Source organism: Trichomycterus rosablanca, chromosome 4 (assembly GCF_030014385.1).
Source record: "Trichomycterus rosablanca isolate fTriRos1 chromosome 4, fTriRos1.hap1, whole genome shotgun sequence".
NCBI lineage: Eukaryota > Metazoa > Chordata > Actinopteri > Siluriformes > Trichomycteridae > Trichomycterus > Trichomycterus rosablanca.
Window position 1 is genome coordinate 31958442 of NC_085991.1, and position 26777 is coordinate 31985218.

Below are 26777 nucleotides of genomic sequence, written 5' to 3' on the forward strand. Positions count from 1 at the left end.
TAGAACAGAGAAGAGCCTTGATGCTTGTCTTCCTTTAGTCCTGGGTGGAGGATCAAGTCGAGTGAGACTGGTGGCTCGGAGGTTGCGTGGTACAGAGCGGGGTTTGATTACGCCTCGAAGGTAGCTTGGGGCTAGTCCATTTTTGGCTTTGTAGGTGAGCATCAGTGTTTTAAACTGAATGTGGGCAGCTACAGGAAGCCAGTGAAGAGAATGCAGCAGTGGGGTGATGTGGCAGTGTTTGGGCTGGTTAAAAACCAGACAGGCAGCTGCATTTTTAATGAGCTGCAAGGGTTTAATAGTGGACATGGGAGCTCCTGCCAGGAGGGAGTTGCAGTAGTCCAACAATGAAGGCCAAAAGTCAGAAACCACTAGTAAACATGCACATATTTTGCATTTTCCTCGAATTTAATACAATGTTTTTCTTTATAAATCAGATAATCAACAACAATTAGAGTAAAAAGTTGAATCTTTAAAGACACAACTGTCAGAATGTCCTAGTATTTTCCACTACTGAGACTGACCATGTCAATAGTGTAACATAGTGCCTGATCAGAAGAATGTAGTCAAGATTTAATTTCATTTTACTGAGGAGATATTGGACAGAACAAAAGCAAAAAAAAAAATTCAACCTAGCCCAACTAGTCTACCCCTCTCACAAACTAAGGCTACCCCAGCAAAGCATAATGCCAAGTTCACACTACACGACTTTCCAAGTGGTCAGCTTGCTGTACAGTTCACACTACACGACTGGATCTCTTGTAATCTTGTAATTGTCTTTCAAGTGGGTGTGGCTTTCACACTACACGACTGATCGACGATAGGGGGTTTCACACTACACGATCTATCACCAATTGGAATCGCAGGCGAGCTTCTCTGGTCTCCCAAACTACATTTTGTCACGATGTGCAGTGTAAAATCAAAGAGAAAAATAAATGAATCCGAGTGGATTTGGCAACACGACCAGCAGGGATTGTTTTGTTCTGTAGCGAGTTGCAGGTTAATAAATATTTTTTTGTAATGCAGTGTTGGTATTATGCTTTGGCGTGGATGATAAGTTCACAAATATTGTAAAGCTTGTGTGTGTGCCGATGTATTCTGATAGAAACTATATTATCCCCCTCACCACACCCATTGCCAGTCGCAACTGACTGATCCAGATATTCAACATGCTAGATATCTCTCCTCAGTTGCCGAGCATTCGGCAAGCTTTTGAGTAGTTCACACATAGCGATTGAGAGCCGAGGTCCAAGTAGGTGTGGGCCAGGCTTGCTCTCCAAACTTCCTCCCTAGTTTTTAGTTGGACTCTTCCATGTTATACTGTCCTCTAGTGTGAAATCTAGCACAATGTGAGCTTGCACCACTGGCCCCTCTGTATATGTACACTTATTACCCTTAAATTAAATATTAATTAATGTTTATTTTTCTACTTTTAACATCAATGAATTATTCTCAAGAACATCCAAATCGACTTCTGGACATTTTTGGGAGGTTAGAGGAAAACCACACATATTGGACAGTTGTTTGAACTATTTCTCTAGTTACTGCCTGTAAGGAGTTGGGCAAAGATGCAGCTGCCACATGTGTCAGACATGGTACGGGTTAGGTTGCAGCCCTCCTTGGCCAGTGAGGGCTTCATGTGTCAGGCGAAGATCGCCAGAATGAACAGAGAAATGGGGCAAATCCAAGACTGAGGGTGATTTTAATGGGGTATTGCTATGGCAGGCTTACTGTTATTTATCTGTTTATTATTAAAGGTTTATTCCAATCAATGTTAAGGTGTATTTGACAAAGCAATAGCATCTACAGAGCACTTGTTCATACCGAAACATCACAGAGTCACCTGAACCTTGAGAAAAAAACATGATTAACTAATTCAACAGCATGCTTTTCTTGGTACCTTGAGGAAACCTATATGGTTACAGAAAAAAAATGCTAAATTAATCACCAACACTGTCTAAAATAAATAAATTTTAACAGACTATGTACTAGTTTAGACATACAAAATGGTGTGTTTAAATAAGTGTTGGGGACATGTTACCAATGTAACCATAAAAATAGGCACTTGTGAAGATAGACAACTATAAAAATATCATACATGTCTGTGTGTATGAGAGCAGAAACAGTGTTGTGCCACCTTAACTGTAATTAAACAGGGTGAGTGGCAAGACTTGATTTGGGAAAAGTAAAAGGACATCAACCTGGTAAAATAAGGGCATTGTGGGAGCCCAATTACCACAAAATAAAGACGGATGTGTGCATGTGTGTAACGGAAAAAGTCTGCACAGTACATTGTGTTCACTGGTTTCTCATACCCCTGGTCTGCCGGGGTTATTGTGTCACATCTATTCCAGACAGATTTGGCGTGAGCTATGATGTGGGCTTGGCTGGATCAGAGCTCGACATCATGCTGGATGGAGTCAGGTTGCTTACTGAAATGCTTTGTTAGTGCTACCAGCTGTGGGTTGGGGGATCATCTGGCTGCTTCCAAGGTCCAGCAGTAAGAAATGCAGTATAAATTGGGAACTAATTATTAGATTTTGTTCAGGAATCATGTTTGTACCCATAGAAATCTGTGGTTTGTTAATTTACTCAAACTATTGTATTAGTGACAGTAGTGCAAAGAAAAATTTAAAAACAAGCAAATATTTATGCCTGTAAAAAAAAGTTGGGACAGGGTAAAATAAAAGTGGAAAGATTATAGAATACTCAAGATATACAATTTTGAAACATTCCTCAATAAGCAGGTGAATTAGTAATCAAGAAAATCATGATTAGGTATTAAAAGAGGATCCACCAAGGGCTTAGTTTTTGCAAGCTCACCACTTTGTGCCAAAATTCAAAAGAGAATGGCCAATCAGTTCAAAACGAGCATTTCTTTATGCAATCTAAAGTAACTTGGGTCTTGACTCATCTGATAAATGATTTTGACAGAATGTGTCCTCCAGCTTTGCCATTTTGCAATGCCGAGTTTCGAACGAGGAGTTCAGAATCTCGGCGCAGGTGTGCTAGCCGAATGTCCCGCTGCGCCATTTGGGCGCCTGGACCCCGTCTTTTAATCCATGCATGAGGTGCACCAGTTTGTGGGGTCAGGGATTGCCAGAACTGAAAGGATCTGAGAGTTCCCTATCTGTCCTTTTTTTCCTAAAAATGAGTTGTCTCAGACAGCCAGAGCAGCCTGTCAGTGCTGCCCTATCCCTGTTCTAGTCACTTTCTTCATTGCAGTCTGCAGATGTTTTTGTATTTCATTTGTTATTTTCTGTGTGTTATTTTGGCCACCTTATTTATTTGTGATGTGTGTGTTGCAGACATTTCGAGAATTCTACAGATATGCCAACTTTTTGTAGTGTATGTTTACTTACTTTATTTAAATTCCTCTTTTTAATGGATTTTAAATTGGATTTTTATGTGCATTCAGGCTGGACTTTAAATTATAATCATTGTTATAATAACAGTGCATCTGCAGCCAGCATTACACTGGAGTTTTAGTCTTCTAAGCCAGCAGGCATGCTCTGTTGGATTGGCATGAGCTGAGGTTGGGCACACGCTGGTGGTTAACTGGTGGTTTAGAATTGGGTGTGCTGATTCCTCACGTTACCGCTGCCTTGTTTTCTTTATTGCATGTTTGCATTTTACCCACTTTAGTCATCTGTATTATTTTACACCAGTACTGTGATTCTTGTAACATGAAGGCTCCATATACCAAGGGCATATAAGGGCTGTTTCTGACAAGCCATGGGTGGTACAGAAGCTTGGTTTAGTATCTGATGTATAAGTTACATTAAACGCCTACTGTATAGTGTCCTTATGCTATAGACTACACTTTTTTGACCACTATGATGTGCAAGCCAACTTCACAATTATTTTGGTTTTATGCAGTTTGCTTTAATGTATTTTGTATATTTTGTGTCATGTCATATTTTAGAAACTGATCCAGGTAATAAACAGCTTACATTTTTTCTTATATAAACCAATAGAGGCCAATTTCATTTGAATTAAACACATAAATAGATATTATTTAATACATTTCTTGGCTACATGATGTGATATTCCAGCACGTGCTGGTGATGGGCAAACGTTTAGTTCCATTGGTTTGTGGTAAATAAAGTGCTGCCCTATTACTCACTGGCACCATTCAGATTATTAACACATACTCCAGTGCAGTGTTGGTTGGAATAGTTAGATATCTGCTTCATCTTGCTTTAGAATTTAAAATATCATGTTTTGTTGATGTCTTTTTAGAGAACACACTGCTCTTAGCTTTGTGTTTTAGTTTTATGTTTTTCTTATTTCTACATCAACAGAGCAGCATTCCTGATGACAAAAATGATGACAAGTCAGTAACAACAAGCTTTGGTGTTAATCGTCCTACTATCTCCTGCTTCTTTGATAGTAAGTATGCAATTATTACAATTGTCATCAAATGTAATATACACTTTATGTGAAAAGTACTGATTCTTACGTTTGTGTATTTTAGGTGGGACACGCTACCATTTGCGCTGCTATCTGTACCAGGCTAGAGACTTGCTGGCTATGGATAAAGACAGTTTCTCAGGTAGGTAATCAAAGTAACTTGGTGGTGTTTCAAGACTTTGAATTATTAGCTAGAACGTTTAACTGAACCTTAAAATCTTTAACTTGTTTGTGGTACATTGTCACTGTTAGTAGCTTGAAATACTGGGCAAGCTAACTACAAAAAGTGTAGTTCCTAGTGTCTTACTTGTACCTGAATGTGAACATACTGAGCAACAATACTTTTTTTATTTTTAACATTTTTATTGCACAACTTTTTTTTATAATAAAACCAATAAACGTGTCTATAAATAAGCCAATTAGCTTGTCTATAAAAGGCTTTAAAAAATTTACATTCACACAAAGAATACTTCAGATAAAATTGTATTTAAATCATAATGATTTTTGAAAGCCTATTCTTTTGCAAATTCTAACTCATTATAAGCATGTGTTAGTTTGCTGAACACTGTGTTGTGCCTCACTCTTACCCTGACCTTTCAAAAAAAATCCTAGTTCTTTTCTGGTCTCCAGAGTGGCTTAACGCTAATTTTTTAAATATAAGCCACTCCTGCAGTGACTCCAAGGTACACACCAGGCATCCAGGCTTTAGCTGAATGTGACCTGAGACATTTGCCGCTGTACACATTCTCGTGCCAGGATTTCATGCCAGGTTAATGCATGCTAAGGACCGTATTTCCTTACCAAACATGTTCATGCAGGCTAGTTTGGGGACCACCGGTAAGGCTAATACGATGCACATTGAGAGTGGTATGTAATAGAGGCAGAATAACGTTTTATATATCCGCTGTGTATAAAAAAATAGGCCAGCATTGCTCGGTGTAATAGAAGTTTTTTTATAAATAATGAAATCATAAAAGAAAAGTCTTTTTAGTTTTAATAGTAGCGTAACTATGGCTGAGTTTACGTCAGAGAGGGTAAAATATGGTGCTTGGCAAAGACCGGAATAAAGCAGTTTTGGTCAAACTAAGCCCATACTGGAGAGTTAATGGATAGTTAGTGGATTTACAGCTGTGGAAACAGAAGAAGACATTGTATTAGTAAGGCAAATGTTACTTTAATTTACCCAGGTACATTTGGAAGCATTTGAATTGTATTGCTTAATAGAAGAAATGTTTTTCCCTTAAATGTTTTCCTTTTGCTTCAGTTTGACATCTGTGCTGAATCGCCCTTTGACTTAATAATGACTTTTAATAAAGCATTCACAATTTGTTTCTTATTAGATAGATACAATCTTCTATGAGGTCACGTAGTTATGAGTTAAATAAGATTACTATTAGCAGAGTGGGAATCAAACATCTCTTTAGGGTTGCAGTTTGTCATACCATACCTCGTATTCTGGGAAATAAGAACCAAAGAAAGTACAGCTAACATGTATGGCTTTGTGTGTCTTTACTTGCATGCCAGTGAATGCACCCACATCAGGATTATCCTCATACCATAGTGACATATATTCCAGAGCACTGGTGGGGGGTATTGGGGGTTTGGCATTATGATTGCGGTTGGATCACTAGATACGGACGTTGATATAAATACTGGCCACATTGATCAGGTGGAAAGTTCTGGTCTGCTAAGCATGAATAAGCATCCAGATGTTGTGGTTAAGCATACAGGCTACTGTTTCATTGTAATTATTTAGCCTGTGTGCTGAACAATGTCTTTGTATTTAATGGCACTTGTATATATTTTTTTCTTTTTCTCTGTGGTTTCTAACAGACCGGTGGTTACTAAACGCACTAGAAAAAGACAGATTTCTCCTGACTTATCCTATATACTAATGAAAACTAACTCAAAATGGTTTTATATTTACAAAATACAAACAATGACTTTTAAAAGTAATTTATTCATACTTTTGTTAGGAAAAGTGTAATGGGAATGAACAAATCATAGGTTTTTATTGCATTTTACATAAATAAATAAAATAACAGTGTACACTGTTCAGCCATAACATTAAAACCACCTCCTTGTTTCTACACTCACTGTCCATTTTATCAGCTCCACTTACCATATCGAAGCACTTTGTAGTTCTACATCTACATCTGTTTCTCTACATACCTTTTTTTAGCCTGCTTTCACCCTGTTCTTCAATGGTCAGAACCCCCACAGGACCACCACAGAGCAGGTATTATTTAGGTGGTGGATCATTCTCAGAACTGCAGTGACAATGACATGGTGGTGGTGTGTTAGTGGGTGTTGTACTGGTATGAGTGGATCAGACTCAGCAGCGCTGCTGGAGTTTTAAAATACCATGTTCAGTCACTCTCCACTCTATTAGATGCTCCTACCTAGTTGGTCCACCTTGTAGATGTAAAGTCAGAGACGATCGCTCATCTATTGCTGCTGCTTGAGTTGGTCATCTTCTAGACCTTCATCAGTGGTCACAGGACACTGCCCACAGGGCGCTGTTGGCTGGATATTTTTGGTTGGTGGACTATTCTCAGTCCAGCAGTGACAGTAAAGTGTTAAAAAACTCCATCAGCACTGCTGTGTCTGATCCACTCATACCAGCACAACACACACTAACACACCACCACCATGTCAGTGTCACTGCAGTGCTGAGAATGATCCAACACCTAAATAATACCTGCTCTCTAGTGGTCCTGTGGGGTCCTGTCCATTGAAGAACAGGGTGAAAGCAGGCTAAAAAGGTATGCAGAGAATCAGATGGACTACAGTCAGTAATTGTAGAACTACAGAGTGCTTCTATATGGTAAGTGGAGCTGATGAAATGGACAGTGACTGTAGAAACAAGGAGGTGGTTTTAATGTTATGGCTGATCGGTGTGTATGTGTATGTAAACTTTTTTAGTTGCACATAAAGTACTGTTGTAAATGGAAGCAATTCTACATTAGACCTACATAAAACTTTCTTACAGTGTTCAAGGTAGAAATTTACCACAAAAATACATAAATCTATAAATAAAAATAAAAAAGTTACATAACCTATGTAGCACTAGGAGAGCTGTGCAATTAAAGCACTGTAATCATTATTCATGGTCCGTGGTTATCACCCGATACAGATGTGCAGCATTAATCTTCTTTGCATGGAAAAACCACAGTAGCTAAAAACAGAGAGAAAAATGGGTGCAAAAGAGTGGTGTGGGTTTTAAACATATATGTTTTTCCTTCATTTTTGATTAGATAATGGAAAAGGCCTTGTGTTAAAACTTAATTTTAAGTTCACAGACCTAGATAAAAAAAACATGTTAGATCCTTTTAAAAATATATAGCCAGTATAAATCAAATGCCTCCATGCTTTGACTACGAATCTTCAAGAGAGTTTTAGGGTCAGACACCGGACTTTGACAGACCCACCACAGTTCCTTTAAGGGTTTAGGGAGAAAAAAAGCATCAATTGGAGCCAGACTGCAATCACTTGTTCTAAGTGATTGAAAAACGAGTTGAATGAAAGAAAATGAAGGATGTGGCACAAAATATATGAAGCAGCCAAAACTATTACTTGCATTACAGAGGTCTTACTGGAAAATGATTATATTAACTGGGTGGACAAAGCTAGATGCCGTGACCGTGACATTTGCTAGTGCATTACATTCAGTTATGATTACATGAGTTAAATTCTGTCGCAAATTGGATCCAGTCGCTTCTAGCTTTAAATTAATATATTTTATTTATTTAAAAAAAAAAAGGATTAGAAAATTAAACACTAGATTTTAGGACAGACATTTATTCTATGTATATTGACAGTTGGTTTCCTTTTTCCACTTGGGAGTATACAGCAGAGTAATTATGATAGGTTTAATGATACCACGTCCAAAAATCACGTCAACAAGTAGCGAGCAATCAAAGTTTGTGTGCTGATGTGCAGCGTATGATCAAGTAGGAAAAATAAATGAATCTGAGTGGATTTGGCTACACGAACAGCAGGGATTGTTCTAAAGTGAGTTGGAGGTTAATAAATATTTTTGCAATGTTGGTGTTATGTTTTGTAGAGAACGAAAAGGTCAGAAATACTGTAAAACTGTTGTTGAGTAGTTCACACATAGCGAGTTGCTCCCGAGCCAGCAAATCTAGCACCGACCAGTCGACGAGCAAAAATCAGGGCAAAAATCGTGTAGTGTGAACTAGGCATTAAGGGTGCAAAATATAGTGTAATATTGAGAGTGATATTACGCCTGGGTGTCAGTTAAAGTTGTTTGCTTGTATAGATTAATAGGACTGGACCAACTCTAATCTGACGTGCTATTTGCACAATTGCTGTAGTTAATGCATCAAGAGCAAGACCACCAAACATGGTAATTACCATTTTAGAAACTTAAATTATGATGTTTTCCGAGCAATGTAGATTCCTGTCAAGTGTCATGCAGAAATAGATTTTCATCAGATCTGCTCTAGTCATTTTTATTGCTGATCACTCTCTAGCAATTTTCTGTCCACAGAGTTGGATGCCTTGGAGACGCCAGGTTTGTCTTCAGAGCAAATAGTCGAGTGTAGTGTTTGCCAGGGTTTTTTTCCCCCAAAAAAAGTCATTTATTTCACGTAAATCCGCCCTCATTATTTAAGATTTTGGTAAATCAGGGCCTTTGTGCAAGCCCGTCCCTAATACCCTATTATACTTTTTTGTGGCAAGCTCTAATGTGCATTTATTTATGATCTGCCTGTGGCCACAATTTTTCCCTAAATTATACACTTGGACAACCAAACACTTTAGTGTCGAAACATGGTAAAATACATAACATCCGTGCTTCCTTTGCTGTCCGTGCATGCCAGTGCAGTTATACAGGGTTGACTCATATGCGTAGGTGGCCATTGTCACAACAAAGTTCAGTTCCATAAATCCACTGTAAGAAGTATTTATTCTTTACTGACTTTAGGGTGATGGAGGGACATAAGCTGGGGAAAAAGTAGACCTCCCAAGCAAAACTGTCCCATTAAGGCTGGTTAATGTGCACTGTAATAGTAAGCTGATCGGCATTTTAATACAGTTTTTTTTGGGTCTCACAGGCAGAATGTGCCAAAGGTTTAAATGCAAACTAATATACATACATGCACTTGTTTTTATACACTGACACAAGTTGACACCGTTTCCTTGCAGCACATCTCTGGTTAATATCAGTAGTGCAGTTGGCTTGATATTTAAAACATCATCTCCCTCATTATATTATCAAAGACCAAAACACCACAGTTATTATGCTCTCAGATGGATTAGAGGGCTTGGAAAAAAGACTTTCATTAACTACTAAATCACTCTCAGATTTAATGGCAAGCAGACCGCTGCTACACTGGCAACTGTTTCTTCCCATTTTATTTGTCTTTTAGTGTAGCACATAACAAAATCACTATTATTAAATTAACACCCAAAGTGTTAGCTGGCGTACAATTATAAAAGTGAATTGAAAACTGTCTTTATGTGACTGCAAAAATAGTCTACTGTAAACTCAATTTACTGTTTATTCCATATAATTTGCTATCCTTGCCAAAGCTTTTTTAGAACGTTTTGTTTTAATTAATTGTAGTCTTTAGTATTAGATTTTATTTTAGAACATCATGAACTAACTAGATATTTTCATTTCATTTCTATAAACCGCTTTTATTCAGGTCACATTGTTATAATGGGAAATACTGGGCACAAAGCAAGAATACCCTGGAAAGAGCACCGATTCAAAGCATGACTTTGGCCATTCCTCCTTCCCTCCTCAGACATAGCGGTGGCCAGGCATCTAGACAGACATGATTGGCTAAGGTTTGAACCTGGATCTCAGCGGTGGTGTGTTAGCAACTACACATATCTAGGGGTCCTGATTGGCAGATAGAGAGGCGCCTGTGCAGAGTGCATAGGTAAAAAAAGGTTCCGCTAAGGGCTGTGCGCGGGTCGGAGAAGGCATGAGCAGCAATATACCCACCTAGACTGCAATCAGGGATCCCCCAGCAGTGGAAGACAAATTGACTACGCTGAATTGGGGAGAAAATGGGAGAAAATGCAAAAATAAAATAGAAAAAAAATGTTTCTTAAAGCCAAATCAAAGAAATCATAAATTTGTTATATATATATTATTTTTGTGAAACATCTGTGTATCAGTTACTACTTACATACAAATATATTTCTAACATTTGGTGTAAAGGTTTTAAACATTACTAAATAATGAAAAGGTTGTACACACATTTTAATAGTCTATAGTAATATGTAATGTTCATTTGTAAAGATTATAATTTTTAGTCTTTGTTTTATTACAATTTAAGCAATTTATTTAACTTCATGATATAAAGATACAGCTTATCTTTAATGGATTGTGCTGGTCCATATGATGGTTGGTGCCTTTTGACCGCTATGTTTTTTGTTTTTTTTGCAGATCCCTATGCTATTGTATCTATCCTGCACCAGAGCCAAAAGACGGTGACAGTAAGGAACACTCTTAATCCTACCTGGGATCAAACTCTAATCTTCTTTGAAATCGAAATATTTGGAGATCCCAAAGTGACAGAGAAGAACCCTCCGAACATTGTGGTGGAGCTGTATGATCAGGACACTTATGTGAGTTTTTTGTGTGTTTAGATTTTTGCATGCATATGGTTGTGTCAGAATATCAGTTTGGGTATAGGAGCAATTTTGTGTAGAATTCGGTGAAGAATATGAAATATTTACAATCTGCTTATTGATAATTCCATTAACAACACATTTTACACTGTCCAGTTAAATATAAAAAAAACATCATTAAAGACTGTGTACTTTCACTTTTATCTCGTAGGGAGCAGATGAGTTTATGGGGCGCAGCATATGCCAGCCCTCCGTGATCTCCTCTCCTCGCCTCGCCTGGTACCCCATCCTGAAAAATGGAAAACCAGCTGGTGAACTACTTGCTGCCTTTGAGCTAATCCACAGAGATAAGGTAAAGGCTAGGCTATGCATATTTCATTTTAATTTTATGTTATTTGTTATCAGTTTATTTGAACCATTTTAGCACCCCATTTGTGCCTTCAGTTGACAAAACCTGCTCGATGTTTTAGTGAAATTCTGAAAGTGTACATGTCTATAGTGGCAAAAAATAATAACAGGGCAGTGATTGGCTCAAAATGGCTTAGTGGTTAAGAATGACTTAATCTAGTCTTACTAGACCGTTGATCAGAAAGTCCTGCCACTGCTTAGATGCTACTGATTGGGCCCTTAAACAATGATTTACCTCTAGGTTGCTTGGATTGTATCCAATATAAATTGCAAGTTATTTTAAATAAAAACATCTGCCAAATGTCTATAGAATGTACACTAACATTTAAAAGTCTGAAAATTTCTAAATGTCTTGTATCAGATTTTCCTTGAGAAAATAATAAAATGAACAAAAGCTTACACTGCTATTACAAGTGTTTGTGAAACTGTTGTAGATCTTTATAGAAAATTTAATATAAGACAGTCAACCCAAATAAATACATCATTTAATTAATTTATGTATTTAAAACGAGCTTACTCTGCGCAAGAAACTAGCTAACGTAAATAAACAATTTAATTTGATTTAATTAGACTAGGTCATCCGAGGTTTGATTACTGCCATCTGTTAAATGTAAATCTAACTTAAACAGATCTTTTTCGGTAGTGTTAAGTAGGCTGAGAGCTCTCAACAGGCAGCCACTATGCAATGATCATGTATTGACACACAGTAATGCTTAATTACTTGTTTAAGAGTTGGCTTATAATTGATTATTATTGACTATGATGTGCCCATAATCAGTACAGTTGGTTAATCATGCCTAATATCATGTTTTAACAACATAAATACTGCACATGTTCAAGTGTACATTGTTTTGTATTTTATTTTTGTTCTGGACAACTTTATACTTCATCTTAAAAAAGGCTGTGGTTTTGCACTGAATAGTTGCCTTGTGCTCATCTGCTACGTTAGGGAATTGTGTGCAAATCTGAGCGTATGTTTTAGCCTGTATGGAGGGTGACTGGGTCCCGGGAGAACGCTGCGTGCCTTTTGTACTTGTTCACATGTGAACAGGCTCCAGTCCCGGTGGCCGCAGGCTATTTTAATATAGTCCCATGAAGTCATTGTGTTCAGCTGAGACTTATAGAGTGTGTGGTCTGTCTGTGTCCTGCTTTCTATTTGTCTGACTGTCTGCTTATCTGTCTATCTTTTTCTCGATCTATCTTTTACAGCCTGTGGTACATCACATGCCTGGCGAAGAGGTTAGTAATAGTTCTCACTTCTGCCCACACACACACACACACACACACACACACACACACACACACACACACACACACACACACAGTAGTCTCTCCCTCCAAACCCAAACACAGACCCCTTAGTGTTCTACAAAGCAGAATGAATGGGACACTAAACCACAAAACAAACTGTACGAAATAGAGCCAAAAGTAGGACAAACCTATACTAGAATGGACAGTCGACTAAACCAAACTATCCTCACAAGATGCCGAATCGGACACTCTAAGCTAACACACAAGCATCTCCTCACCCGGGAAGATGCTCCAACCTGCCATCGATGTAAGGAGAGACTAACAATCAAACAGATACTGATAGACTGCAAAACACTAAACTCAGAAAGACTAAGGTTTTTTAATGAAAACGAGACACGAAATGTGCTTAAATCTACAGCACCAGGGAAAATAATTAACTTTTTAACATATTTAAATCTAAAACATCTTTTATAATTCATTTTAAATGACACAAAGTGAAGAAGCAACTTGAGTATCGCTGTATAAATGACCCCAGTGTGTCGGTACGGCGCTAAAACTAATCAATCAATTATTCTACAAAGCAAGCAAGACAAGGTAATTCAATAGGGTTGTCATTAAGTGGTAAGAACATCATCATATCTGGAGCAGTTTACCTGGCCCTGTATTAATCCTGGACCTTTTTAACAGGGCTGGTTTGGTGTAAAGCAGTGGAATTGCACTAGAATGACTGAATAAATGATACCAGCATATTAATGCAAGTGCTAGAAGCCCTACCCATCTTGGACGTGCCCACCTGGCACTAGTTAGTACAGAGGGAAATTAAATTAGAGTGCATGCTTAGAGCAAGGCTAGGCCACCCATGTGAGCCCATTCACACCCACTAACCCACCTACATGAAAACTAATTGCTGGCACAGCACTATTTCATTTGTATTTGTTTTACTAGAAAATGTATCTTTTTTTTTTTTATTTCCAGGGAGACACACTCCCACATTCTCACATCATGGATGAGGTAAGGAATACTGTACAATATGTAAAGCCCATCGTTCTTTAATAAAATTGCTTGCTTGCTTGATAAATCATTCTGAAAACAATTACTGCTTTGTATTTATTGATTTATTGTCTTCCTGTTCGTCTGTATGTGATTTTTCTCTTTTTTTTCCTTTGTCTGCAAGCTTGTATTTCCAGTGCTCGTCTCTGAGAGTCTGCAGCAATGGGTATAGAACCTACGCATACATACACAGAATATTTTGGAGACATTATCAACCACCACAAACCTCAAGCAAATTTACTTATTGTATGGCGCAAACTGATAACAAGCCCTACAATTATATACTGTACCATCATTACAAAGTCTGAACAACTTATGCCTAGTTCACACTACATGATTTTTGCCCTGATTTTCGCTCGCCTACAGGTCGCCGCTAGATGTGGCAGCTCAGAAGCAACTCGGCGTTCGCTCGGGGATCGAAACTCGGTTCTAGATCGCTAAGTGTGAACTGTTTAACAGCTCGACTTAAAAATATCTAGCATGTTAAATATCTGGACCTGTAAAAATCATGTATTGTGAAAGGCATTGTGAGCAGGTTGCAAGTGGCAGCGAGTGCTATGTCGAATTACAGCCAATGAGAACGCAAGATACGGGGTGAGGGGAAACCCGGGGGAGGAGTGTAAAAACGTGGGACAGGGGCATAATATAATTTCTATCAGAATACATTGGCACATACAAGCTTTACAGTATTTTGTGATCTTATCGTCCACCCCAAACTATATTACCCACGCTGTATTGCAAAAACTATTTATTAACCTCCAACTAAGTACAGAACAGACAATCCCTGCTGGTCGTGTAGCCAAATCCACTCGGATTCATTTATCTGCTTGCTTTTATGCTGCATATCAGCACATAAACAGCTTTGATAGCTCGCTTCTTGCTGATGTGCATTTTTGGACACGGTATCATTAAACCCCTCGTCACTATTCGCGTGTGTATTTGTGACAAAACGTAGTTTGGGAGACCAGACAGACTCATCTGCGATTCCTCCTGATGGTAGATGGTGTAGTGTGTGATGCACCCCCTATCGCCGATCAGTCGTGTAGTGTGAAGTACACAACGACTTAAAAGACTCCTGATTGCAAGAGATCTAGTTGTGTAGTGTGAACTGTACAGCAATCTGACAGCTCAAAGTCATGTAGTGTGAACTTGGCATAATTGAATCAATTGTTCTCTGGTTGAGTGGAGGAAAAACAGCCTAGTTGTCAGCATACACTGGGATTAAAAAAGTATTTGCCACTATTCAAATGTCTTTTATCTTTATGTATTTGTTACTCTAATAGTTTCAGATCAAACTAAAAAATATTAAAGGAAAAAATATTCAACACCAACTTACTGTCTAAAAAAGTCTTTGCAGTTACTTAACCAACTGTAACATACACTGATGAGGCATAACATTATGACCACCTCCCTAAAATTGTGTTGGTCCCCCTTTTGCTGCCCCCATACGCAATAAACTGCGATGCACTGTGTATTCTGACACCTTTCTATCAGAACCAACATTAACTTCTTCAGCAATTTGAGCTACAGTAGCCCGTCTGTTGGATCGGACCACACGGGCCAGCCTTCGCTCCCCACGTTCATCAATGAGCCTTGGCTGCCCATGACCCTGTCGCTGGTTTACCACTGTTCCTTCCTTGGACCACTTTTGATAGATACTGACCACTGCAGACCGGGAACACCCCACAAGAGCTGCAGTTTTGGAGATGCTCTGACCCAGTCGTCTAGCCATCACAATTTGGCCCTTGTCAAACTCACTCAAATCCTTACACTTTCCATTTCTTCTGCTTCTAACACATCAACTTTGAGGATAAAATATCACTTGCTGCCTAATATATCCCACCCACTAACAGGTGCCGTGATGAAGAGATAATCAGTGCTATTCACTTCACCTGTCAGTGGTCATAATGTTATGCCTAGTCGGTGTATAACTGCGTTTAATTAGTCTAGACATTTCACAGCTTGATTACATGATTACTTGATTACTAAAATTGCTTACCATTAGCCACTCTAACATGCTAATAAATCAGGGATAAAATAATAATGTGACAATGTAACAAATGCCGTTTCTTATTTAAATTTGTCTAACATATTAGTTAATCAGTTCTGTCCAGTAAACGTGAAATATTACAGACAATATTTGGTCTTGGGTGTGTTGAGTAACCCTAACATTTAGAGTTCTTTGAAGTGTTAAAGCACAATGTGAGGAAAGTTCAGTAGGGAGGGGCCAAAAAATAAATCATATCATAAAGCATATAAATCATCAAGAATTGTCTCTGATCTGCTTCAATTTCAATTTTTGTTCTCTCATATTTTGGCATTACCTTCACAGAGCTTTATTGACAGACCAAAAACTCTCATGACGTTACAGAAAAGTTGGACATGCTTACAAAGAAGACACATTTGCATATTGTCTTACAAAACACACCCTTATATGCTTTTGATGTGCAGATTTTTTAACTGTGTTTCTTTACATGCCAGTTTTTTTAATATGTGGCTTTAAAATGAGGGTAAGACGTTTTTCTATTAAAGGTGTGTGTGTTCACACAGTATTACATTGTGCCTGTTTCTCAGAGGCAGCAATGTAATGCTTCTAACAATCAGTCTTATTTTCTGTCATGTTGCCCAACTGAGATTGATTTTAAACATAACAAAGTTACAAAAGTCTTGCCCTTCAATTTGAAAATAAAGAGTGCACTTTTTTCCGCACACCCATTCATCCAAATGCGTAGGCATAATGCAGTGAGACGATCATTATCTTTCACACATACTAAAATTTGAATCATAGCAATAATAGATGATATACACACATGCCAATACAGCACATTACAGCTCCACTTCAGTGTAGTAAAGAAAAAGTTCATTTTTTACATATTACACTTGGTTTAATCTAACATAAAGCTATGTTCTGTTTTCTGATTGGTAGCCAGAGGACTTGCCATACCCTCCTCCCCAGAGGGAACCAAATGTCTACGTAGTGCCACAGGGAATCAAACCTGTCCTCCAGCGCACTGCTATCGAGGTTAGCCAAGTTAATGCACATAGAAATATCTTTTTAGTCATTCGATGCTAAAACAACTACTCATTACTCCTACTTTATAATCATACAGATACTGGCATGGGGTGTGCGCAACCTGAAGAGCTTCCAGATGGCCAGTGTGACGTCTCCCAGCTTGCAGGTGGAGTGCGGTGGTTGTATGGTGCAATCCTGCGTCATTCGCAACACCAAGAAGAATCCCAACTTTGATATCAACACTCTTTTTATCGATGTGGTACTTCTTGTCTTATGTTCTTTATCTTTTTAGAAAATGGTAACATTTCCAGTGATAATTTTTCTTTGCACCAAATCATCAATCTCTGCTATGCTATGTAGCCACTGTTGGGACCTTGAGCAAGGCCCTTAACCCTGTGGGCTCCAGGGGCGCCGTACAACGGCTGACCCTGCGCTCTGACCCCAGCTTCCAAACAATCTGGGATATGCGGAAAAAGAATTTCATTGTGCCTTACACATGTATATGTATGACATATGGCAGCTTAGGTGGCACGGCGGTAAAACGCACTAGCACACCAGAGCTGACATCTCGAACTCGTTGGTTCTAATCTCAGCTCTGCCACCCGGCAGGCTGGGTGCCTACATGAGCAATGATTGGCTTGTTGTTCAGTGGGGGGTGCTGGAGAGGATTTCTCACAAATAATGCCATTACGACCTCTGCTGGCTGATTGATGGCACCTGCACAGACACTTGGGATAATGAGGATCAAGGTGTGGCTCTCCGTACACAAAACTGATCAGCAAATGAAGTCACCACGTGCAGGTGAAAAGATGCAGTTGGCTACTACACATGTGTCAAAGGGGGGGGGGGGGTGTTAGACATGGCTCTTCTCAGTCAGAGTGTGGAGGTCAACATCAGTGGAGAGGAGGTGTAATGTAATTGGGTAAACTAGATTGGGTAGAAAACACAAAAAAAGCAGCCATTAGCACCTCTGAGATTTAAACTCAAATATAATAGGCCGCTGCACCTCCAAGGCCCCGTTTTATTAATGTTTGTTAGTATTTATGGACAAGCTTAAAAATGGGGAAGAAAAAGTGGTATATATACACATGTGAATTGTTTTCTTGTTTATTGTACTCACCTTGATTTGGCTGTGTAATCCTAACTCTGTGTTCACCATGGTACTTCGTATCATCTAGCAAAATGTTCTTACTGTATGTGGAACCTTGCTTCTTGTTCCTTATTTGCCGGTTTTTACCCTCACCTGAGTTTCTGAATGCTGATTACTTCATATAGTATAAGCAAATAACTGCAGCTTCCTTAGTAATCCACCTCACGTTAGATTGTCACTCTGCTGGCGGTGTTATGTGGACCTCAGGTCTTAAGAAGCTGCCACAGCGATGATCCACCGCACCAAGCAAGTGCAACCTGTAATTACTGAACTCTAAATGGCCTGAATGATGAACAGAGTCTCATCTTATGGTGAAAGGCTTCAGCGTGGAAAGAATGCTGGCTGGAAATGCTGACGTTTCACTGTCAGTTTGAAGCAGTTTTTTGCCAAGCATGAGACAGACACTCACCATGTCATCATTCCTTTGGTTAGTCGTACCGAGTGTTGTGGTGGTAAGACGAACCTTGCTCTAATCACATGTGAAATCGAGAAAACAACAATACTGTACTCAAGAGACCACAGCAGAGGCAAAACTGCCAAAGGTCTTACTTTTTCCCTCATTTTGTGTCATAAGCTTAATGACTCTCTTTGCCCTTGTACCATACTTTTCTTTTCCCTGTGGTATTTCGTCTGTGCCCTTAAAAAGTGGCAACATGGTAAAATCACTTGTATGTCTGAAGGACTGCCAAAAATGCTAATTCTCTGTTATTTCTTAGTTTTTGTGTCTTTGTGTGTACCCTAGAGACTGCCCAGGGAGGAGCTCTACATGCCACCATTAGTGATCAAGGTAATTGACAACCGGCAGTTTGGCAGGAAGCCAGTGGTGGGCCAGTGTACCATCCAATCCCTGGAGGAGTACCGCTGCCAGCCTGAGGAACCAGAGGAGGAGCCAGTGAATGAAGAACTTGGTAAAAGAACAAAGAACATTCTAGAATTCTAGTATGGACAGCAATAAAACTTTAGCCCTTTCAGTCCCAAGGCTGAGAAATTGTTTAGATATCATTGGGATTTTTTGGGGGAGTCACTGCGGGTCAATTGTAGCTTAGTGGTTAAGGTACTGGACTAGTAATCAGAAGGTTGCTGTTTCAAGCCCCACCACTGCCAGGTTGCCCTTGAGCAAGGCCCTTAACCCTCAATTGCTTAGATTATAAACTGTCACAACTGTAAGTTGCTTTGGATAAAAGCGTCTGCTAAATGCTGAAAATGTAATGAGTCTTGTATTTTCTGTAAATCACAATGATACAGTGTGTATGGGTGTACATTTTAATAAAAACATTTTTAGTATTTTCAATAAGATTAGGCCACATGCGCTTTGTGCAGTGTTAATTTTGACAGCAAATTTTGATTTTGTTTTAGTCATAGTCTTTTGACTAAAATGTAATTTAGTTTTAGTCATAATTTAGTCATCTGAATTGTTTTAGTTTTAGTCTAGTTTTAGTCGACTAATTATCATAAGAATATAGTCGACTAAATCTACAGTCGATTCAGTCGACTAAAATACATATTTGTTTGTTTATTAGGATTTTAACGTCATGTTTTTACACATTGGTTACATTTATGACAGGAACGGTAGTTACTCATGACACAAGATTATATCGAACACAGTCATGGACAAATTTAGTATCTTCAATTCACCTCACTTGCATGTCTTTGGACTGTGGGAGGAAACCGGAGCACCCGGAGGAAACTCACGCAGACACGGGGAGAACATGCGAACTCCACACAGAAAGGACCCAGACCGCCCCACCTGGGGTTTGAACCCAGGACATTCTTGCTGTGAGGCGACAGTGCTACCCACTTAGCCACCGTGCTGCCCTAAAATACATATAAAGGGTGTAAAATGTAAATGCTTTTTTATCACTTCCCTGGAATTATTTAAGTCATTATATACACTTACACAAAATGAAAAATTTTTAACCAGTTATGGAATATTATTAATGTTTGAATGTGCAATACACACAAAAACAGATTTAACTTATTTCAAACATCTTTATTTAACTGACCTTGCTTATTGAGCATAACAATAACAAAATATTAATGACCAGTAGGCCTGCTCTGCCTGAAAAAATATATGCATTGTTCATAACACATTGCATTTTACATTCTTTATAAAACTGGGTACCATAAAAGCAGCTGTGACATTATGTTTCCATTAGACTGCCAGCAGTGCCAGATGTTTCAGATTTGTTGTGTTTTTACCCTAGATTGCCCCACATGGTTTACACATCGTCTTGTTTCTCACGACGTCAAATGAGAAATGTGTCCATATATCGGCTCTCATCTTTCTCCCTGTTGACATTGTGGAGTTAACCTGGTTCCATGAGTAGAGAAAGTTCACAGGCTAGTCTGGTCTTCCCGGGTTTAGATCAAACTTGTGCGAGTGTGCTCTTACCGCGGTACAGAGCTATCTCTATCTACGGCTCTGCCGCGGTACTGCAAAAGATTAGTACTGATTGGATGGCTACCCGGCTTGTCCCGCCCCTCCACATACGCTAAAGTAGTTATGATTGGATCACTTTCTAACTTGTCCCTACCTTCCACAAAACTAAATCAGTTCTGATTGGATGTCGTCCCTGCCAAACATTTTCGTCTCGTTTTTATTCGTTGACGAAAGTGTCGATTCATTTCGTCATAGTTTTTATCTTTTTTTGTAGTTTTTATTTAGTCATCGTCTCGTTTTTGTCATGAAAGAAAGGTTCGTTGACCAAAAACTATGACGAAAAACATTAGTCAACTAAATTAACACTGGCTTTGTGTCTACAAGCCACACTGTTGTGAGACATTAAAGGTGAGGCCTGGCATCATCTTGCTGAATTTCAGGCCTTCCCCAACACAGACTGAGATTTCTCCAGATTCCCTGAATCCCCAAAAAAAACAAAATTTTCAGCTTTTTATATAGGTAAATGTTCTTTTTGAACAGATTGTACCAAACTTCATGTGAAAGAATGGTTAAAGTTGTGACCCATGACCCATTGTTGGTGGACTTTGGTGTATAATTTGTATATTACATAAACCTTTTACTGCCTCTGAACTCTACTTTGCAGGCATTAAATTCTAAATTTGTTTGTTTATTCACAAACCAAATCAGTAACTGACAAAAGTAGAAACCTTTCATTTTTTAAATATACAGTGTATCACAAAAGTGAGTACACCCCTCACATTTCTGCAAATATTTCATTATATCTTTTCATGGGACAACACTATAGACATGAAACTTGGATATAACTTAGAGTAGTCAGTGTACAGCTTGTATAGCAGTGTAGATTTACTGTCTTCTGAAAATAACTCAACACACAGCCATTAATGTCTAAATAGCTGGCAACATAAGTGAGTACACCCCACAGTGAACATGTCCAAATTGTGCCCAAATGTGTCGTTGTCCCTCCCTGGTGTCATGTGTCAAGGTCCCAGGTGTAAATGGGGAGCAGGGCTGTTAAATTTGGTGTTTTGGGTACAATTCTCTCATACTGGCCACTGGATATTCAACATGGCACCTCATGGCAAAGAACTCTCTGAGGATGTGAGAAATAGAATTGTTGCTCTCCACAAAGATGGCCTGGGCTATAAGAAGATTGCTAACACCCTGAAACTGAGCTACAGCATGGTGGCCAAGGTCATACAGCGGTTTTCCAGGACAGGTTCCACTCGGAACAGGCTTCGCCAGGGTCGACCAAAGAAGTTGAGTCCACGTGTTCGGCGTCATATCCAGAGGTTGGCTTTAAAAAATAGACACATGAGTGCTGCCAGCATTGCTGCAGAGGTTGAAGACGTGGGAGGTCAGCCTGTCAGTGCTCAGACCATACGCCGCACACTGCATCAACTCGGTCTGCATGGTCGTCATCCCAGAAGGAAGCTGACGCACAAGAAAGCCCGCAAACAGTTTGCTGAAGACAAGCAGTCCAAGAACATGGATTACTGGACTGCCCTGTGGTCTGACGAGACCAAGATAAACTTGTTTGGCTCAGATGGTGTCCAGCATGTGTGGCGGCGCCCTGGTGAGAAGTACCAAGACAACTGTATCTTGCCTACAGTCAAGCATGGTGGTGGTAGCATCATGGTCTTGGGCTGCATGAGTGTTGCTGGCACTGGGGAGCTGCAGTTCATTGAGGGAAACATGAATTCCAATGTACTGTGACATTCTGAAACGGAGCATGATCCCCTCCCTTCGAAAACTGGGCCTCATGGCAGTTTTCCAACAGGATAACGACCCCAAACACAACCTCTAAGATGACAACTGCCTTGCTGAGGAAGCTGAAAGTAAAGGTGATGGACTAAACCCAATTGAGCACCTGTGGCGCATCCTCAAGTGGAAGGTGGAGGAGTTCAAGGTGTCTAACATCCACCAGCTCCGTGATGTCATCATGGAGGAGTGGAAGAGGATTCCAGTAGCAACCTGTGCAGCTCTGGTGAATTCCATGCCCAGGAGGGTTAAGGCAGTGCTGGATAATAATGGTGGTCACACAAAATATTGACACTTTGGGCACAATTTGGACATGTTCACTGTGGGGTGTACTCACTTATGTTGCCAGCCATTTAGACATTAATGGCTGTGTGTTGAGTTATTTTCAGAAGACAGTAAATCTACACTGCTATACAAGTTGTACAATGACTACTCTAAGTTATATCCAAGTTTTAGTTCTATAGTGTTGTCCCATGAAAAGATATAATAAAATATTTGCAGAAATGTGAGAGGTGTACTCACTTTTGTGATACACTGTATGTACTGTATATGTAACATACATACAGGGGTTGGACAAAATAACTGAAACACCTGGTTTTAGACCACAATAATGTATTAGTATGGTGTAGGGCCTCCTTTTGCGGCCAATACAGCGTCAATTCGTCTTGGAAATGACATATACAAGTCCTGCACAGTGGTCAGAGGGATTTTAAGCCATTCTTCTTGCAGGATAGTGGCCAGGTCACTACGTGATGCTGGTGGAGGAAAATGTTTCCTGACTCGCTTCTCCAAAACACCCCAAAGTGGCTCAATAATATTTAGATCTGGTGACTGTGCAGGCCATGGGAGATGTTCAACTTCACTTTCATGTTCATCAAACCAATCTTTCACCAGTCTTGCTGTGTGTATTGGTGCATTGTCATCCTGATACACGGCACCGCCTTCAGGATACAATGTTTGAACCATTGGATGCACATGGTCCTCCAGAATGGTTCGGTAGTCCTTGGCAGTGACGCGCCCATCTAGCACAAGTATTGGGCCAAGGGAATGCCATGATATGGCAGCCCAAACCATCACTGATCCACCCCCATGCTTCACTCTGGGCATGCAACAGTCTGGGTGGTACGCTTCTTTGGGGCTTGTCCACACCGTAACTCTCCCGGATGTGGGGAAAACAGTAAAGGTGGACTCATCAGAGAACAATACATGTTTCACATTGTCCACAGCCCAAGATTTGCGCTCCTTGCACCATTGAAACCGACGTTTGGCATTGGCACGAGTGACCAAAGGTTTGGCTATAGCAGCCCGGCCGTGTATATTGACCCTGTGGAGCTCCCGACGGACAGTTCTGGTGGAAACAGGAGAGTTGAGGTGCACATTTAATTCTGCCGTGATTTGGGCAGCCATGGTTTTATGTTTTTTGGATACAATCCGGGTTAGCACCCGAACATCCCTTTCAGACAGCTTCCTCTTGCGTCCACAGTTAATCCTGTTGGATGTGGTTTGTCCTTCTTGGTGGTATGCTGACATTACCCTGGATACCGTGGCTCTTGATACATCACAAAGACTTGCTGTCTTGGTCACAGATGTGCCAGCAAGACGTGCACCAACAATTTGTCCTCTTTTGAACTCTGGTATGTCACCCATAATGTTGTGTGCATTGCAATATTTTGAGCAAAACTGTGCTCTTACCCTGCTAATTGAACCTTCACACTCTGCTCTTACTGGTGCAATGTGCAATTAATGAAGATTGGCCACCAGACTGGTCCAATTTAGCCATGAAACCTCCCACACTAAAATGACAGGTGTTTCAGTTATTTTGTCCAACCCCTGTATATTATATGTAATAATATGTACTGTATATACAATATGTAATATATGTATATATCATAAATACACTTTTTGTTTTGCAGGCATTACATTTAAAATTTATATTTACAAACAAAAATAGAAACCTTTTATTTCTTCAATATATGTGAACTATTGTCTGTGAGGGTCTTTCATGACACGTTCACTCACAGACACAGCACCTCATGTTAATAGGTCACTTTTACAAAAGTTTGTACGAGAACTATATGTGACTACCAATATAGTGCAGAAAACACGTGTGTAATTATTAATATAAAATATTTTAGAATGATTTGATGGTGACTTGCTGAGAGCAGGGATGAGGTTTCACAGTCATAATAAAGCATTTTGCCATATGATATTATTCTCGATATTTTTCTCATTGTATGAGAGTTGTTGGACTATGCTGATCATTGTGGAGAGTCCAACCAGTCAGTGAGAAGCTCTTACTTGATCCTTTTCTACCTGTTTATGACATGTTTACTCATTAAATCAGCCCAACAATTGTACATGTGTGCATGAGGCATTAGCTGAAAGGTGGAAAATCTCTAGGAAATTACAAAGAAATGTCAAAGTGTTTGGGATATGATTTTTAATATTTATTTATTTTCATTCACAGAACGCATTCCTCACACACCAAGAGATGATGTTCTGATTGACATAGATGACAAGGAACCTCTCATTTCTGGGCAGGTAGGCATTTCACTTGTGACTGTGATTGGTAGAATCTGCAACTTTAGGTTTGACGAAAACACAAATTAGTCAAAAAAAAATAGCCTTTGGTGAAATAAAAAATGGAACGCTCCAAGTGTTCATTGCTTGCAACCCATAGGTATATGACTAAAAATCTAGTCTGATCTAACATTGATCTGAAATAGGCATTGGTCTAAGGGCTTACAGCAATACGACAAACTTATTTATAGTTGTTTTATGCTGGTTAGTTTTGTAGTGCTTTTGGCTGCTAGTTGGAAGCTTTGGGGTCACACAGCTTGAGTTTCTCTGGCTTTCCATTGGACAAATACAGAAAATGAGGTATGTTCTTATGAGAACTTGTGTACACAGTACACCAAAACTCCCTAAACACTTAAGAGTGTAGTGGTAATTGTACTTTATAGTTTTAATGATGGAACCTATGCCTCATTGCTGTCACTGACCGCACCCTGCACATAAAAAGAAATGTGTTCTGATCACAGGCCATTCATTTGCTCTGCTATGGCAAAGAAAGTGAAAGCAATGTCTTAGTGTGCAGTGACACTAAGGATAATGATAGTTTTACTAAAAATCGAATTGTTCATATAACCAGGATAAAATTTGTTCATTGATGGATTAGCTGCCATAAAGTTTTGATTTAAATCTACATAATTTACATTTGCTTTGGAGTTTCAGGAAGAGGGTTGAATGGAATGACCTGTCATTATTCATAAAGTCAAGTAGTGAGGTATTTTTTTCAAGGAATTGCTAGGAGCTCATAATAAAATTCTTACTAACCATTAGGAAATGCTTTAGGTCCTATAAAGCCTCATATAGTATGTATCCATTCCAAGTCATGACTACAGAGCACAAGTATTCCCTCCTTCTAAAATAATAATAGTATCATAAAACATGATCAAGAGAGGTTATGAAAATTGGAAAATTGTTTCCATTTCCTTCTCTGACTTTTTAACCTTTTTATTAGTTTCTTTTAATGACAAATAAAACAAACAAAAATTGGATTAAATAAATGACTTATAAATGAATTAAGAAGTTTATTTACCTTATTATTGTTCTTGCAGCCCTGCTTTATGTTCTTGTAGATTATCACAATCATTTGATACACCAGTTGCAGTTGATCTAGAATAATCTAAATGAAGGTATGCTGTATTTTTGACTAAACAAGTATTTTATTAAATACACAATATATAGCTCCCCCAATTCTTCTTCTGATTTCAGTTATGTTGCAATGGCAGCACAATGTATTTTGTAGATTCTTACATTTGTGTGTGAAATTTTTCTGTCATTTGTCTTCTGTTTTGGTCAGAATAGATTAAAAGGGTGGTGCAACAACAGCAATACATGTGAAACTATTCTTATGATTGGCATATCTGTCAAACAAAATTATTTTAAAAGCAGTTAATTGGCAGTAGCAGGGCTGGGAATTGTATGTTCTTCAGCATGTGTTCTGCAATTTTGTTTTGAGATGTACACTGATCAGCCATAATATTAAAACCCCACCTCCTTGTTTCTACACTCACTGTTTATTTTATCAGCTCCACTCACCATATAGAAGCACTTTGTAGTTCAACAATTACTGACTGTAGTCCATCTGTTTCTCTGCATGCTTTGTTAGCCCCCTTTCATGCTGTTCTTCAATAGTCAGGACTCTTCCAGGACTTTTCCAGTAGGTATTATTTGGGTGGTGGGTCATTCTCAGCACTGCAGTGACACTGACATGGTGGTGGTGTGTTAGTGTGTGTTGTGCTGGTATGAGTGGATAAGACATAGAAATGCTGACACCTCGCTGTCACTGCTGGACTGAAAAAAGCCCAAAAATAGTCCAAAAATTTATCCAGCCAACAGCACCATGTGGGCAGCGTCCTGTGACCACTGAGGAAGGTCTAGAAGATGACCAACTCAAACAGCAGCAATAGATGAGCGATCGTCTCTGACTTTACATCTACAAGGTGGACCAGCTAGGTAGGAGTGTCTAATAGATACATACCAGATACATACCAGCACAACACACACTAACACACCACCACCATGTTAGTGTCACTGCAGTGCTGAGAATGATCCACTACCTAAATAATACCTGCTCTGTGGTGGCCCTGTGGGGGTCCTGACCATTGAAGAACAGGGTAAAAACAGGCTAAAAAAGTATG

The 26777-nt window shown here is 39.2% G+C and overlaps 1 protein-coding gene across 3 annotated transcripts in view; it reads left to right on the forward strand.

Moving 5' to 3' along the window:
• The window catches only part of dysf (dysferlin, limb girdle muscular dystrophy 2B (autosomal recessive)), a 130326-nt gene that overhangs the window by 51676 nt on the left and 51873 nt on the right, over window positions 1–26777 (forward strand). For all 3 annotated transcript variants that reach the window (XM_062994181.1, XM_062994180.1, XM_062994182.1), the window contains 11 exons: window positions 4302–4389; window positions 4475–4552; window positions 10835–11016; window positions 11231–11371; window positions 12637–12666; window positions 13654–13689; window positions 13853–13894; window positions 16655–16750; window positions 16839–17000; window positions 18634–18799; window positions 24539–24612. In XM_062994181.1, the coding sequence (XP_062850251.1) occupies window positions 4302–4389; window positions 4475–4552; window positions 10835–11016; window positions 11231–11371; window positions 12637–12666; window positions 13654–13689; window positions 13853–13894; window positions 16655–16750; window positions 16839–17000; window positions 18634–18799; window positions 24539–24612 (1095 nt within the window). The remainder of the gene's footprint in view (window positions 1–4301; window positions 4390–4474; window positions 4553–10834; window positions 11017–11230; window positions 11372–12636; window positions 12667–13653; window positions 13690–13852; window positions 13895–16654; window positions 16751–16838; window positions 17001–18633; window positions 18800–24538; window positions 24613–26777) is intronic.